The 17543-nt window shown below is 44.2% G+C and overlaps 1 protein-coding gene across 40 annotated transcripts in view; it reads right to left on the bottom strand.

Annotated features, from left to right (window-relative positions):
* The window catches only part of Clasp1 (cytoplasmic linker associated protein 1), a 221593-nt gene that overhangs the window by 47276 nt on the left and 156774 nt on the right, over positions 1-17543 (bottom strand). For 16 of the 40 annotated variants that reach the window (XM_063272238.1, XM_063272239.1, XM_063272240.1 and 13 more), the window contains 6 exons: positions 15891-15954; positions 14215-14283; positions 13123-13286; positions 9251-9329; positions 8350-8493; positions 2180-2281 (listed from right to left, as the gene is read on the bottom strand). In XM_063272238.1, coding sequence (XP_063128308.1) covers positions 2180-2281; positions 8350-8493; positions 9251-9329; positions 13123-13286; positions 14215-14283; positions 15891-15954 — 622 coding nt within the window. Of the gene's footprint in view, positions 1-2179; positions 2282-8349; positions 8494-9250; positions 9330-13122; positions 13287-13493; positions 13497-14214; positions 14284-15890; positions 15955-17543 lie in introns of all 40 variants that reach the window. The other 24 variants (XM_063272260.1, XM_063272264.1, XM_063272261.1 and 21 more) reach the window with 4 other exon arrangements.

The following is a 17543-nucleotide window of genomic DNA, read 5'->3' as shown; positions in this document are numbered from 1 at the left end:
CCTGGAAAGAATAGGAATTCAAGGCCCATACCTAACCATAGTAAAAGCCATATACAGCAAACCAGTTGCTAACATTAAAATAAATGGAGAGAAACTTGAAGCAATCCCACTAAAATCAGGGACTAGACAAGGCTGCCCACTCTCTCCCTACTTATTCAATATAGTTCTTGAAGTGCTAGCCAGAGCAATCAGACAACAAAAAGAGATCAAAGGGATACAGATTGGAAAGGAAGAAGTCAAAATATCACTATTTGCAGATGATATGACAGTATATTTAAGTGATCCCAAAAGTTCTACTGGAGAACTACTAAACCTGATAAACACCTTCAGCAAAGTGGGTATAAAATTAACTCAAATAAATCAGTAGCCTTCCTCTACACAAAAGAGCAACAAGCTGAGAAAGAAATTAGGGAAACGACACCCTTCATAATAGTCCCAAATAATATAAAATACCTTGTTGTGGGATGTGAGGGCGATCTGGCTGCGACATCTGTCACCCCATTGATCGCCAGGGTTGATTCGGCTGATCTGGCTGGCTAGGCAGGTGTCCCCTTCCTCCCTCACCGCTCCACGTGCGTCCCTCCCAAAGCTGCACGCTTGGTCGAAGAGGACGACCTTCCCGGAATAGAGGAGGACCGGTCTTCGGTCAAAAGCGAGTAGCTGCGCTTCCCTGCTAAAATACCTTGTTGTGACTTTAACCAAGCAAGTAAAAGATCTGTACGATAAGAACTTCAAGACACTGAGGAAAGAAATTGAAGAAGACCTCAGAAGATGGAAAGATCTCCCATGCTCATGGATTGGCAGGATTAATTATAGTAAAAATGGCCATTTTACCAAAAGCAATCTACAGATTCAATGCAATCCCCATTAAAATTCCAATCCAATTCTTCAGAGAGTTAGACAGAACAATTTGCAAATTCATCTGGAATAACAAAAAACCCAGGAGAGCTAAAACTATCCTCAACAATAAAAGGACTTCCAGGGGAAATCACTATCCCTGAACTCAAGCAGTATTACAAAGCAGTAGTGATAAAAACTGTATGGTGTTGGTATAGAGACAGACAGACAGACCAGTGGAATAGAACTGAAGACCCAGAAATGAACCCACACATCTATGGTCCCTTGAATTAACAAAGGAGCCAAAACCATCCAATGGAAAAAAAGATAGCATTTTCAGCAAATGGTGCTGGTTCAACTGGTTCAATGTAGAAGAATGCAGAGAGATCCATTCTTATCACCTTGTACAAAGCTTAAGTCCAAGTGGATCAAGGACCTCCACATCAAACCAGATACACTCAAACTAATAGAAGAAAAAGTGGGGAAGAATCTCGAACACATGGGCAATGGAGAAAATTTCTTGAACAAAACACCAATGGCTTATGCTCTAAATGGAATCTTAAGAGTGACTCTCACGGTAGGTAAAAGGTTCTTCAAAACTCATTGTCTGTTTGCTAAGACCTCCTAGGCCATCATCTGTCTGGTGGTTGTACACTTTACAAAAGTACGGACTTCTTCCAAGCAGGCAGGACATAAATTAATCTTTGACAAATGTTTAGGTGTTGATACTACTCAGCTGTGAAAACTTCTGATGTGGGAAAATGGGAGGACACAGTTTTCAAATTTACCAAGAATAGTAAACTTGCTTACAAAACCATTGAAGACAAGGGACTTTGAAAAAAAAAAAAGTGTGTGTGTGTGTGTGTGTGTGTGTGTGTGTGTGCGCGTGCGTGCGCGCGCATTTGTGCGTGTGTTTTCACGTGAAGGCCAGAGGACGACCTCTGGGTTGTTTTCAGGTGTTGCTCACCTTGCTTTTTAGACAGCATCACTCAGTAGACTGGAACTTGGTAAGCAGACTAGGCTAGCTGACTCTGCACCCCGAGGGATCTTCTTGTCCCCAGGTCCTCTGCACAGCAGCAGGACCTTAATCCAGTGGATCAGGTGAAGGTGTCTGAAATGGTCTTTCTCCCCTTGCTATTCTATTTAATATGATTGTGAACTATGCTTGGAAACCATTTTACTGGGAAGGTGGTTAATCAGGACACCAACATCACAATAGGCACACAGGGTCACATGCTATCATATCAGTGGTAATTCTCAGTGGCCTCACAGGGCGACCGATATGGACAATGTGAGGGTGATCAGAGGGTGTGTTTGGGGTTAGTACATGGGCTCCATCTACCTGTTTACAACTTTCTTCCAAGTTTGCTTCTCCAGGCCCGGAGCAGGTGGGGACTGACCTACCAGGGACATCGTCCCCTGCTCGACTACGCTGACGCTGGAACTGGTGAGCAGAAGAGGGAAGGGTGATTAGAGAGAGGGAAAGGCCAGTCAAGGCTGTCTGCTAGTTCACAGAGAAGCTTCACCAAGGCTGAGGCCCCTGAGACAGAAGTCAGGGACATTGAGACCTTAGTACCCAGTGTTGCTGGGTATCTTAGTTAATCACAGTCCTTCATGGGAGAATTCTTGCTTCGTGTGATATATGAAGGACAATCAGAGGTCAAAGTGCGACATGAGAAACAGTCATGGCTAAGTTCATAGTCAACTTTTAGGTTTTAGATTTCTGTGTGTGTGGTAGGGTGCACATGTACAACACTATGTGGGGACCAGAAGACAACTTATAAGAATCATTTCTCTTCTTCTACTATATGGATTTCACGAATCAAACCCAGTGCATCAGGCTTGGTGGCAAGAGCCTTTACCCTCTGGGCCATCTTGTTCTTATGCTGTTTAGAAATTTGATCCTTCAGACACTTTCTGCATACTTGTCTGGATGAGTCAGTCCCACAGCATTTCTTTCCTTCCTAGGTTTCTTTGCTATGCCTTCATTGCTCACATTTCTCAAAACCTGTGGACGCTAAGGACTCACCCAGCACCTGTGAAAGGTCCTGGCTAGCCCACCGACATTTGACAGAGATAATCATATAAAATAAGCAGACATACAGCACTGGAATTGTAAAGGAGGAACATGTAATTAAATACTCTGGCTGGGCACAGGGGTTCACACCGTAAGCCAGCACTGGGAAACAGAGGCAGGGGATCACAAGTTCTAAGCCAGCATGAGCTTCATGAAGCCCTATCTCAAAAAAGCTAAGGGCTGGGGATAGAGGAATAGAGTGCCTTGCTAGCATTCTAAGACCCTGGGTTTGAGCTCCAGCATCACATAAGCACACACACACACACACACACACACACACACACACCAGAAACAAACAAATTTAACGGGAAAAATTCAATTGCTTTTATTAGATGACCTTTCATAGGCCCCATGACTTCCTATGTGCTGGGACAAGCTTGGTCCTAAACTTGTTTCCTCAACAGCAACAAATCCCAAATAACCCTTAGATAACAGCAGAGGAGCTGGCAGGATCGTTTTCTTACTGTAACCAAGGCTGTCCTAGATGCCCCCAGCCAAGTATCAGTCTCTTGCAGACAACAAACTCAGGAGATTAAATGCTTTGCTCAGCCACATAGGCAGAAGCCAGAGGGAGGCCAATCGGCAAACTTATTTCTAAGTAACATTGCCCATTACTTTCTACCAAATACAGTGACTGCAAAAGGTCTAGTGACTACTGACATCTGGCTGGCACACTTACACAAGGAAAAGGTTAATGTTAAAGCGGCCACACCAGGTAACAGTTGGGTATCTCTGGGAGGCTTCCAGCAGTCACAGTCTACTAGGCAATACCCTTTGAATGTTGTGAGTTTGCTTTTGATTTTTAAAAAAGTTCCTTAAATATTAAAACTCCCTTCTCTTTGCAGAGCAAACCATCCCTAAAAATGGAGCTAAGAAAGAAACAAAGGAAATATTAAAATTATTGGAAGTCAATGAGTCTGAACTCCATCAGCCTGCATTAGATTAAAGTCTTCCAAAGGGTTATGGGTGGGGCTCTGCTGGTAAGCTGCTTGCCCGGCAACAACGTGGCCCTGGGTTTGATCCTCAAAATAACATAAGGCAGATGTGATCCCCAGAAGTACAAGGCTGCATGCAGTGGCACAGGCCTGCAATCTCAGCATTTGGAAAGGCTGGAGGACTAGAAGTTCAAGGCCATGGGGTGGGGCAGGGGTATTAGGAGGACACAGTGTTCTGGCAGAGGACCCAAGCAAGTTTGTTCCTAGCACCCACATCAGAGGTTTAAAACTGAACTCGCAGCTCCAGGACGATAGCTTCTCCTGGTCTCCCAAAGTCGCTGTACTCACTCAGACATGCTCATGCCCATAACAAACATACAAACACAGGGACCACTAAGAAGACGCAGTGATTATGTGAGCACTTGGTCCTCTTGCAGGACCCCCACGTGGTTCCCAGCACCCACATAGTGGCTCACAGCCTCCAGAACTCCAGTTCTGGGGCATCCAATTCTCCTTTCTGACCTTGGCGAGTACCAGGCACAAACATGCTACACAGACATAAATGAAAGCAAAACACCCATACACATGAAAAATTTTAAGACTTTTTGTTAAAAAGTAGTTGAAGGTCACATAGTAAACTTAAGGCTAGGTTAAAATGGCACCCTGTGGGGCTGGAGAGATGGCTCAGTGGTTAAGAGCACTGACTGCTCTTCCGGAGGTCCTGAGTTCGAATCCCAGCAACCACATGGTGGCTCACAACCATCTATAATGAGATCTGATGCCCTCTTCTGGTGTGTCTGAAGACAGCTATAATGTACTTATACATAAATAAATAAATCTTAAAAAAAATGGCACCCTGTTTCAACAAATACAATAAAATATAAATTAAAAAAATGTCTTTAAAAAGTTCAAGAGGACTTTTACAGGCTGGGGAAATGGTCAATCAGCAAACTGCTGGCTAGCAAGTCTGAGCACTTAAGTTCACATTCCAAGCATCCATGTAAAAGCTGTTTATTGCTGTGCATCTGTAACCCCAATACTAGGGAGGTGGCTTACTTGGGGCTCTCTGGCCAGTCAGTCTAGTCAAAACAGTGAGCTATAGCACATAAATGGCATCCCACTTTATCCATCTTTTGTTTAGGTACTATATTCATTCAGAAAATTCTCCCAGCACACCTCACATTCTGTGCAAGCTATGCCGCTCACAGCAGCAACTGTATTCACGAATGCTGGCCGATGGCAACCAAACAGGGCACTCACATAAACTGACTTTGTGCTTGGAAGTTATAAGCTATGGTGACCTAAAGGGAGTTGTTTCCAAAGACCAAATACTGGAAAACTGTCTTAATACGTCTACTTGTGCCCTCAGAGCCACAACACATGGGATCGTTAAAACAGAGCAGTGTCTGGAATGTAAAGGTACACCGATCTAAGTACATCAACTGTACCACAATTTGCAGAGGCCAAAAGTAAGTTAGTATTTTGTAAAAAGTGTCTAGGACGGTGATATAGTTTGTTTGGTAAAGTGCTTGTGACACACACACTGACACACACACACACACACACACACACACACACACACGAAGACCTGCAACCAGGTGAGAAGATGGCTCGTGGGTAAACTTGGTATCAAGCCTGATGACTTGAATTTGGTGACCAGGACTCCCATGGTGAGAAGAGGGAACTGACTCGGCTGTTTATAGCCCTGCACACATGTGTGTTGGCATGTACCCTTTCCTCTGGTAATTAATATAACAACCACCATTCCTAGGCAGAGAGATATGTGGTTTTTATTGTTTTGTTTCTGTATTCTGTTAAAGATCTCTTTATTCACATCTGAGTGTGTGTGAGAGTCTGCCATGTATGGATACAGTAGGCGGAAGGAAAAGGGTCCAGATCACCTGGAGCTGGAGCAGCTGTGGGCTGCCTGACGTGGTGTGGGAACAGGACTCTCCCCTCTTAATCACTGAGCACACTTCAGCCAGGGACTAGGAAGGCAGAGAGGGGAGAGTCTCTGGGACTCACTGGCCAGACAGCCTAGCATACATGGAGACCTCCAGGCCAGTGAGAGTCTCTGTCTCAAAGAAACATAGATGGAACCTGGGGAACAACAGCTGGGGTTGACCTCTGGCCTCCATACAGATCCAAATCTCCCTCCTGAAGAGCTAAGGAATTACCAGGTAACAACGAAAGGTTTCTGCCAAGCCACAAAAGAGCTTTGGAAGCACAATACAAGGCTGTCCCCAGGAACAGGCCCCAAGTAATACCCTTCCAGCAAGTGAGACTTGGGGGAGGATGGTGGATATGCCTCTCACCATTGTCATACAGATGAAGGGATGTGCAGATATAGTTAAAGTCCCTAGATGGTTAACTTTAAGACAGGGACCCGTCAGGACCTGAGTGGGCCTGACCCAATTATGTGGGCACTGCAAAGAGGTTGGAGAAACTGAGAGGGAGAGAAATCCTCCTGAGGGCAGGAGACCTTCAAGGCTGGTGGGAAGTCTTTAGGCCATCAAGGGCATGCTCAAGACTGCATTAATAGGACTCCAATTTCTTTCTGCTTCCTGCTGATTTGTAAGCTCTGTATCTGTATCCCTACCAAGAGGCACTCAGCAGAGGTGATGGCGACACCAGCATCATGCCCTGAAATCCCAGCTGCCTCCTTCATAAGCAGTGTGTTAGGTATCTAGTCTTTGGTTTTGACAAAAGTTAACACATCCTTACACCTGCTGGTGAGTATAAGGCTATTGTTTATATTTGGTGATTCTGTCAATTTGAAAATTACAACAGAAACATTTGTTTCTGACTTGTAAATCAAACAAAACCATTGAGCCACCTACTACTGCATCTTCCAACTCCCAGAGTGGTTTAGTGGTTACATTTTGCCAATGGAATTTCTTCTGATAAATGCTTAGAGGTGAATAAAAATAAGGACAGTAGATGGCAGACGTGCCCTGGCCTTGGTGCCTCCAGGGCAACTGGAAAATCTGTGTAGCACTTGTTCCCATCCTGCTCAAGACAGGCCTAGTCTCTCTCTTCTTGCTGCCTGCCTCTTCAAACACACATCTGCCTATGTGCTACCAGGCTTCTTGCAGTGATGACAATGAACTAAACCTCTACACTGTAAACGCTCCCCAACTAAACACTCTCCTTTTTAAGAGCTGCCTCATTAAATCAGCAAATTAAGTGCTAACTGAGATACTGTCCTTCAGGGACATGTCTGAACCTGGAGGGTGAGAGCAGCTGGAGCCTGCTCGTCAGAAACTCTCAGGGAAGAACTGCAGCCTGCCGACACTGGTAAAGCACCTGACTGCCCAAGCAGATGTGCTCTAGCTGGTGGGTGGAGAAGAGGCCTGGGTGGCATAGTGGAGAACCCTGTTGGGAGGCTGTCACGCAGAGTCCACAGCAGGCATATCCATTTTTGCCACAGTGTCTGCTGTGTTTCGTTTTATATGGGCCCTGGGCATGGGTCTCACGCCTCTGAGACAAGTACTCTACTGAATGATACACAACAGCCATGTGCCATTGTGAAACCCAAGCAGAGGCTCTAACACTGGCACAAAGAGAAAGGCAAGTGCTACAGCAGCCAAGTATGACTCACTGTAGTCTATGGTGGCTGAGTGTTCTGCACGTGCCAGGGAATGCAGGTCTATGACGCAGACTGTGCCTAGCAGGGAATGATGGCCTGGGCTTCACTGCTGCAGCCTCTCCAGGTGGACCCCTGTGAGCTGCCAAAGCAATGAAGTAACAGCTCGGTGTTGGGAGTCTGAAAATCCACATCAGAGTTCTGAGGCTGGGGAGATGGGACAGTCAGTGGTGTGCTCACTGGCAAGAGGAACCTGAGGGCAGATCTCCAGCACTGTGGTCAGAGCATGGGGACTTAGGTCTACTGCTCCAGCCCTGAGAGGAAGGGGCAGAAGGAGCCCCAAAGCTCACTGCTCAGTCAACCTAGTTGAATTGGTGAGCTTCAGTCTCAGTCTGAAAACTAAGGTGGAGAGAGACAGAAAGATGCCTGAGGTTTACCTCTGGCTGCATGGACACATATGTCCTTCCCAAATTAAAGACAGTTTGTTTTTTTTTTTTGGGGGGGGGCATATAACAGAAGGATTTGATTCTTTTTAAAGTCAGGAGTCTGCTATGTCTTAGCAAACTTTCAATTACATTTCACTCCCAGGCGCCTTTGCAGCCACAGTGAGCCCCAGATCTGCCCATCCCTCATCAGAGCAGAGCACTAGTGAACACACTAATGCTTTATCACAGAAGTTGATCCACCAGACTGGAGATGAGCAAAGCAAGACAGAGAAGCAGTAGCAGCACAGCCTTGGTGACACAGCTGTGTGTGTGTGTGTGTGTGTGTGTGTGTGTGTGTATGTGTGTGTGTGTGTGTGTGTGTGTATGTGTGTGTGTCTGTGTGTGTGTGTATGTATATGCACATTTCCAGGGGATATGTATGCCTGCCTAAGGGAAGCCTGGAGTCTTGCTTCTGCTCTGTGAACATACCTTTCTCACATCTGAACTCTTGGGTTCTGTAGTCCATGTTATGATCCTAGAAACAGCAAGTCTTGTTTCACTGGAATTTACAAAATCTGTGGGGTCCATCTGTCTGGCCAGAGACTCGATGTATTTCAGGATCGCCACTTTGACCTGAGAGACCAATGATTATAAATGTTAAGCCTTGGCTTGTCACAATCTTTGAATAGACTACTTGTCTGGCAGCTGAAAAGTGAATGCCGCGAAGGAGAAACCTCCCTGTGTCCCTGATGAAGTTTATGCATGGACTGACAGCCTACTCCACATCAGCAGACATGCTCCTAGATTCTCAGAAAAGCTTTACCACTGGCCAGAAGCCCGAGCCCTGCAGCTTTGTAGCTCTGCAGCCAGTTCTGTGATACATGCTGGGCCAGGGCCTGAGAGACCATCCCCATCCACCAACTCATACTCCGCTCCAGTTTCTCCACTGGTTTTTGTTCTCAGGAGAAGGAGACTACGATCTATGAGACCCATCCTAGAGTCTAAAGCAAAGTCAGTGGTCAAGAAACAGACTGCACATGAGCACACACGGCCTCCTTCTGTTGTGTAGCAACACGACAGAGTTGTCTTGTCACTGCAGGTGTGACTTTCTACCTGCCTCAGAGAAAGCAACTATTAAAAAATACTCTAGCACTGTACAGATCTCGGCACATCAGAATGCCTTTCCCAGGTCACTAACATTATTGACACTGCTGGCAGAAGCAAAATACGGCACAATCTGCCTACCAAAGGAACTAGCCATTTGGGACCAAGAGAACTGAGAACACGTTCACAGAGGGCTGAACAGAGATGCTCCTAGTTATTCAGACTCTAAACAAGACACACAGGGGAAAGGGAACTTGAAAAGCAACTGTAAATGACAGCCACTAACCTTGAGGTTTGGAGTTTGAGTCTGATCCACAATAAATCTCATCAAAATGTTAAATTGTTGATCAAATGGAAAGGAATCCCTAGAATAAAAACAAGTTCTTATGTTTAATCCTGCTGTAGATCAATATATACAAAAGTTCATTCATGTTTTTATATATACATATATTTATATATGGTACTTTTCAGTTTATATAAATACTAAATTAATATTTCTATATGGAAAACCTGGGGAAAGGAACATAGTCACTGTGAGTAGCTACTGAGGACCAGGCAGAGAATGCAGGCAAGCAGCTGGCCTCCTCCCCTCTCCCCACCTTCCTGAGCACTGCTTACTGGTGAGCTAGTGACTCTCACATCCCATCTTTCCACCTGTACCAGACCACTCAGAGCTCACTCTGGAAGCTAAGCAGGTGTCCTCCAGTCCTGTAAGCCCAGGTGACCCTCTTAGAGTTACCACAGGAAGATGCCCATGTGGTGCTCAGTGCTGGCAAGTTCTCTACCCAGCGATGACTCGAAGGATGCCTCGGGTCCAAGGAACCCTTTGCCTTGCCTCAAGCCAGTGACTACGCCCATGCCTCACAGTCACCGTACATGTCTGATTCAACCAAATGATCCTGGGGGCTTCTGTCGAGCAAAAGTCAATCCTTTTATTCTTATGGTGTGGCAATCACGATTGCTAGTTTAAAACCGCTCAGCAGAAGCACTGGGCTATGACGTCTTCATCACAGGAAAGACAAGGTAGTGTCTAGGAACGAGTGATAAGAGTATTCTCTCTGAATCTCTTAGAGAGCTACGAGACTCTTCCTACAGAGGTATGGGAAGTGACTATGGATGCAGGTTTGAATCTCCAACACAGGAAGAAAGGTTACCAAGTGTTTCAAGACTCAAGTGGAAATTATAATAAACAACACAAGAAAACTATAAAGTTTTATAAAGGGGAAAATATTACAAAATGGTTAATAATTACTTACAAAAAGTAAATTTAAGCTAATGCCAGAGCACCTGCCAAAGCCTGGAGGTTCCCTTGACCCCCAAAGTAATAAAACTGGCCCAAGAGCATCCTTATTCCCACACTTGGGAGCTGTGAGAGCTGGAAGCTACACAGATACTTCTGGAACAAAGCGCACCCTAGTGTCTCTACTTAACCTTTCCTGCTTCTGCACCCTGCAGATAGAGAGGTCAGTGTGTTTAGGTAAGAGCTGTGCCTGTTGGTAGGCATCGTCAGAGGCGAGGAAGCCAGGGCAGATTAGAATAGTGGAACAAGGTGGTCATCATGAATAATCACTGATAACCTCCAATGTCCCCTGGGCCCTGTAGCAAGGCCATCTTTTCCAGCACTCTCTGCTTCTATCTGACCTTTGCTATGAGAACAGGTGTACATATCAGTTGAGTGAGTAGGGATTGGGCGGGGGGAACAAATGCCTTAGACATAGACCAAATGTACTTGAGATTAAGTTTTTTTGATTTGTTTTTTGTTAGTGCATGTGTGTGCCTATGCTGAGTGTCTTCCTCGATCACTCTACTCACTGAGATGGGATCTATTATTTGAACCCAGCGCTCTCTCCAATCCTCATGCTTGTGGAGCAAGCACTGAGTACTCTGTGCAGCCTAAGATTAAGACTCTTATAAGAAGGGGCATCAAGGAAGACACTAAAGATCACAGTTCTACTTTCCTCCCACTGTGCGTGAGTGTGAAAGGGGTGGGTGAGCACGGTGGGAAGGAGAGAGAAAAAACTCACTGAGCTATATCCAATTGTATTTCTTAATCACCAAAATATAGGAGTACAATCTTAATATTCCCACCATTCAAAAAAACTTTAATGAATCTTTCATTCATACTCACACATGTTTTATTTGGACTTTACAGAGTCATAAAAACATCTTTAAATATGTTACAAAAATCTATGCTTTTGACTGTTTATCAAGTCTGAAAACACTGGATCCATATTTTAGTAAGGCCACATCTTCCTACCTGCATGGCTGTTTGTGGTCCTATATTAGACCAGACTACTCAGTCAACCCCTGGTCAACCCTTTGTAAGGTTTCCAGGCACTGGTGCACAGTGCTGCTCTCAAGTTCTGTTAGGAGGAATCATCCAGTAGAAGAAGAATTTGGAAGACTTATCATATGTATGCTACTCTTAGTTCTTTCAAAATCAGAAGAAAATGTGTGCAAATTACACAGGTTAGCAGGCTAAGAAACCCAATGGCATTGGAGTGTAGACTCACAAATCCCACATGGCAGTGGGCCATGTAGGAGCTACAAGCGTAGGTGTGTTGGTGGCATATGCTAACTGAGCAAGAAGGTGCAGGAGGACGGACACACAAACCTATAGGGCAGCCTGGAATCATAGGGGCAGACAAAAGAGCGAAGGCCAGAAATTCTCCTGCTTGTGATGGCAAGTGATTGATTGAAGAAGGCACCTAATGTTGACTGCTGGTCTCCCGTGCTCTTTGTGTGTACTCATATGTGTGTGTGTGTGTGTGTGTGTGTGTGTGTGTGTGTGTGTATACATGCGTGTATCCAGAAATAATTGATACAGAAATAATTGAATATACACACACACATATACAGAAATAGTTCCATGGCTCAGAGTTGGAGAATGGGTAACCAACTGTGACCATAGGCAAGTCAGCACAGCTTCTGTTTCCCACTGTTAAAAACCCCATGTCACTTCTGAGCTCCTTCCCTTGGAAAACCCCAGGACACCTGGGGTCTGTCCCAGTCTATCAACCGTGGGTTCTATAAAAGGTGCTGCCAAGTTAATAGCTTCTGAATGCCTGGGAATCACTTGTTCTTTTCAGAGAGCCATGAATCTCCCTTTAGCCTCTATCTTCTACCATATCAGTCAGATCACTGTGAACATCGTCACTCAAGTCTAGTCCAGGCATGCTAACACCCCACAGCTGCACAGCAAGCACCAGGCTTCTGTGGGGCAGCACAGTTCCCCAGTGTTTCTGAGCCACGGCAATAGCCAGGCAAGCTACAAAGATGGTTACTATTCTCAAACTCTAAGTTGAGGAACTATTTCTGTATATGCGTGGACTTAAGTAAGTTATTTCTGTGTTAATTATTTATTTCTGGATACACACACACACACACACACACACACACACACACACACACACAGTGCACACAAAGAGCATGTGGAGACAGCAGTCAACATTAGGTGCCTTCCTCAATCACTTGCCGCCTAATATTTTGAGACAGGGTCTCTCACTGAATCATGAGCTCATCAAGTTGGTCAGACTGACTGACTGGCAAGTCCAGGCATCTTCCTGTCCCCACTTCCCAGCGCTAGGATGACAGGTGCAAACAGAGTGCTGGGACCTAAAAATCAGGTCCTCATGCGTGCATGGGACTTCAACAACTGAGTCACCTCTCTTGCCCCAGAACTGTCAATTTAGAGACAGTTTATGGTCCAACAAATTTCTACATCATATATTGCTAAATTTCTGAGGCACATTATATAAAATTGAAGTATTAAAATATAAGAACTTCAGAAAGCTATAAACAAATATTCTAAATATTAATCTCTAAATTTTTTATAAAATAAAGGGAAATTTTGAAGTTCTATACATTTTATAGGTACTCATAAAATATTAGTGACTTAAAGATGACATGTGAGCAAGGACAAACTTCGTAAAGATTAAAACCACAAGCTTGGTGGTGCCAGTGCTGCCTTTATTCCCAACACTCAGGAGGCAGAGGCAGGTGGACCTCTGAGTTTGAGGCTAGCCTGGTCTACAAAACAAGGACCAGGACAGCCAGGACACCATTAAGAAACTCTGTCTTGAAAAACAAACAAAACGAAGGACTAAAACTATGGCCAAAACTCCTATAGCAGTAGCATGGCAAGTCCTAAATGCTTACCTGGTGACATCTAGAGCCTTCTGAACTTTCGCTTGCACAGATCCAAGTAAATCTGCTCCCATTTTCTTAAGTAGTTGTGTGAGAAGGACAAAGAGCCAGTCTTGCAAGTCATCCTTATGAATGATTATAAAATCCACAAGGGTCTCCAAAAACATACTGAAAACCTGCACAAGAGAAAAGCAAGGACCTCACACGCTGCCTTTATGACTTCCGCCATAGCCTGAGAATGTTTCAAATGCCTGACAGAGCTAGCCTAGCCCAGTCTTGTCACTCAGGTTAACTACTGCTCACATCTTGAGAGGCAAACAAGCACACAGCAGAATATGGGGATGGGCTTGGGGTAGGGGAGTGGGGAGGTACTTGACACTTACTCTCTGTTGTGAATTCCACCGCACACCAGGCCATGCAACAAAACAAATTCCGTGTTAGTTCACAGCAAAGTAATACCAGTTTCATGCAGTTCCTTTTAACAATTCTGAAAAAGCTATGAACTGATAAAATATTCTTTTCTCCCTCAATATAAACCTGTAACTGTCAGTACAGAGAGAAATAAAGGTTTTGGAGTTTCATCCTGGAGCGTTTTCTGAGAGAGGAAAAAAAGACAGAGAGACAGGGGTGGTGGTGTCTTGTCCTGATTGCATATTATTCTGACTCACTCCCTAGCATTCAATGCATACCATTACAGAGGAGTGTCAAGGGGTCGAAGCCCTATTCATGTTTTTGTAACCAGTGACTTTTGTCAAGTAATTTTATGTGTGCCAATTTCAGATGTTAAGAGTAGGGTTATCAGAGGAACTACTGACAACTCCTGTGAACTCTCATGCCACTATGTAGTTACTGCTGCTACTCAAGGTAAACAGTGCAGAGTGGAGCATCCCTAAGCCTGTCTCAGGGAAGGAAATGGCACTAGGCTCCCCAACCCTGGTGTTATGCTGGGACACCCACCCTACACCTCCTCAATTCTATCACAGCAACTATTCACCACGAGGGTCTCCAATGACAGCTCAGGAAGTCAGTGAGCTCTGATAGGTGGGACTCCTAGCTTTGCTCAGGCAGCTAAGAATATGAACTAAACTGAGACCTCCAACTCACTGGACAAGAGCCTTCTGATGGAAACAAATTTCCTTCTTTATCCTCACATTCTGCTTCTGAATCAGCAATCTAGAGGTAATGGGTAACAAAAAGTTCATCAATGTGAAACCATCTAACATAATATTCCTTATGGTATAACTTTTACCAGTTATGTTATACTTATGGTTTAAATCTTAATAATACTTCATAGAGAAAAAACTTGATGTTAAGATCTTTGGTTATCTATCTGAACTTTAAACTCAGTCTTTTGGGGGTTTAAAATTGATGCCTTTAATGATGTCCTTTCTGGAAGGCCTTCATAGACAGGTTTCATGGCCGACAGAGTGAGTATTGTTGCAGGAACAAGAGCAAGGAGAAGCACCCTGTGCTTGGTCCCTGGGGCTCTTGTCTTGCCTTGTTTTTCCACATCCCTAACTCACGGAAGGAATTCAAGAAATACTGAATGACTGGGTGGATGGGTGGGTGACTGGATGGAGGGTGGGTACATGGTGAATAGGTTGATGGATAAATGGGTGGGTGAGTAGATGGATGGATGGTAAATATGTGGGTTGATAGATAAATGGATAGGTAGGCAGGTAGGTGGTAGGTGGTAGGTGGGTGGATGGAGGCATGGATGGATGGATGGATGGGTGGGTGGGTGGGTGGATGGGTGGATGGATGGACGGATGAATTGATAGATAAATGAATGAATGGATAGATGGTGGATGGATATTTACTACTTCAAGGACGATTCCTATGAGGAAGCAAGAGTAGGAAAGAAGAAAGGAAAGGAAGTTGCCTGACTTTGTCATCACAGGCTTTATTCTCCAGGTCTGACTTGGAAGAGACCACCTTTGCTGGTACAATCCTGTCCACAATGAAATAAGTTCCTATTTATTCCCACACCCAGTATCTATCTGGTGTTTAACCCCTTAGCGCTCACATCATCTCTCCATTTTCTCATTCTTTCACGAGCTCTTACTAGCTTCTTTCCAAATAACAGTATTTACTTAAAATAAAGTTAAATCCAGGGAACTTTTATAAAGAGGCCCCCTTTCAACACTACCCCCTAGTGGGTCTTCTGAGAAAGATGGAGCATAGGGCAGTTCCTAAAAAGGACTTTGTCCCAGTCTGTACAGCTTTTCCTCAGCAGTACTCTCCTGTTGAAAAGGCAGTCCTCAGAGCTTGGTGCCCCAGAAGGCGGACGTACTACCTAGCAGAACTCCATCTATCAAGTTCTTAGGAACGGCCAGATTCCATCAGGAGAAATAACTCAACTTGGTTTTAGAATAAAGGCAACAAATAGATAATAATATGTACAGTAAAAATTCTACCTGAGATACCGAGGTAACCATATTATTTACCCACTACTGGAACATTTTAAAAATATACATTATATAATATATATGTTATTTATATACTTATAAATAGGAGAGTTTAAAATTCTAGAACCTAGCACACTGGCTAAAAGGAGACAGACATAAATTCCTGCTGATGGAATAGAAGACTCCATCTAATTCCTTTCATGAAATTCCTTATTTGAGGTACACTTAATTTGAAAGGAATGGCCATGTAAGTTCCAAGGAATTACATGTTGGAAGATGTTAATGTAGACTATTAGGGAATTCTCTCAATTCTGGGGTGTACTACACAGTTTGCACAGGCACACACACAGAATATACATAAGGCCTGGTTACCTTGCTGTGAGGGTCAGCAAACATTCGGGTGAAAATCTCACACAGTCTCTTCAATTCTACTCGACTAGTAGAGAAAAAATAAAAATAAGTGAGTTTAAAATGCAATGTCATCAGTGCAATTAGATTAAAATCCCTTTACCTAATCTTGAGTTATGTAATAAAAATTCTATCTCAAATAAATTATCTAATTCGCGATGAAATTGAGAGTCTGAAAGATATAGTGTCCGTCTCATTTTAGGGTGAGGAAACAGACCTTATTGCCATCTACTCTCGCTAGCTCGAAGTGGAGAGGTATGAACCACATCTCCTTACTTCAGTCAATTTTCTACCTGCTAGGCTATTTATATATGCACGTGTGTGCATGCATGTGTGCACATGTATGTGTGTGTGTAAAGATCACAGGACAAACTATGGAGGTAAGTTCTCTCCTTCTATACATGGGGCCCAAGGATTGAACGAGGTTGCCAGGCTGGGCAGTGAGTACCATTATCCACTGAGCATCTCATTGGACCACATACTGCAATCTTCTCTCAGTAGCATCCTTGTGCCTGTTCTTTCAGGGGACTGAGGATAAGCCTTATGCCACATGGCTGAGGACTGTCCACGAAAATGGCTAGTAGTAGGACCATGAAAAGCCTCAGTGCATACTGGTGTCCCCTGCCTTCTCTCATCCATGAAGCATAATTGAGTCCCCTTTTCACATGAAGGTTGGAAGGAACTATTCTCTTTCTGGTCACGCGGGAACAGATCCACTTGTTCAGGCATCTGGCATCTAGATGCCGCAATGGTCCTTCAATAATCTAGACGTGGTCAGGGCTAGCAGGCTCTTAAGGGCCACTGCGGGGTGAGGGGGGCACCTAGCAAATACCATGAATGCAGAAAGTGGACCAGTCAACAAGACTTCAAGAACAGTCATGACAAATCACACTCATGCTGTGTTGGGCGCATCACTAGTGTGCCTGGGTACTTGAAGAATGTGACAGGAGCTCTCATATCATCTTCATGGACAGAATGGGTTAATGGGAGCAAGGGTGAATATGATGTGCAGACTGGACAGCGAAGCCTTGAGTTCAGCCAGCCATGTAGTTCAGCCAGCTCACGAACACACAGGGCCCAGAAGGGTCCTCCGTCTTTGGCCACAAACCTGTTTATTCAGGCTCACAATTTTTTCATCAAAATGAACACAAAACAAACCAACCAAACAAACAAAAAACCCTGCCTTTCTTTGTAGTAATGCTCAATTCACTGTTATAATTTATAGTTACTGGTATAAGTGATAATACAGTGTGTTTCATGGGTTCCACATTCTTTACTCACATCTGCATAAGACCAAGGACATACTAACAGGTTTAATTAATAAATACATTCATCCTCCACTCTCCATCTCTTCATCCTTTTTTCTCTCCTTTTATTTGGGGGATGGATAGAGATAGGCTCTCACTCTGTAGTCTAGATTGGCCCAAAATTTACTATGTAGGTCCAGGATTCCCTTGAACTAACAAGGATCCCCCTGTTTCAGATACTGAGATTCCTGGCATATACTACCATACCTAGCTATCTTTCTGTTATTTCAAAACAGTTACAAAGTACTAGCACGGCAGTGGCAACAGAGCTGTGATGAACCTTGGTATAAATGTATCCTTTATTTAGTCT

The sequence above is a fragment of the Rattus norvegicus genome, chromosome 13 (genome assembly GCF_036323735.1).
Source record: "Rattus norvegicus strain BN/NHsdMcwi chromosome 13, GRCr8, whole genome shotgun sequence".
In the NCBI taxonomy this organism is placed as follows: domain Eukaryota; kingdom Metazoa; phylum Chordata; class Mammalia; order Rodentia; family Muridae; genus Rattus; species Rattus norvegicus.
This window is presented reverse-complemented; position numbering and strand designations above follow the sequence as displayed.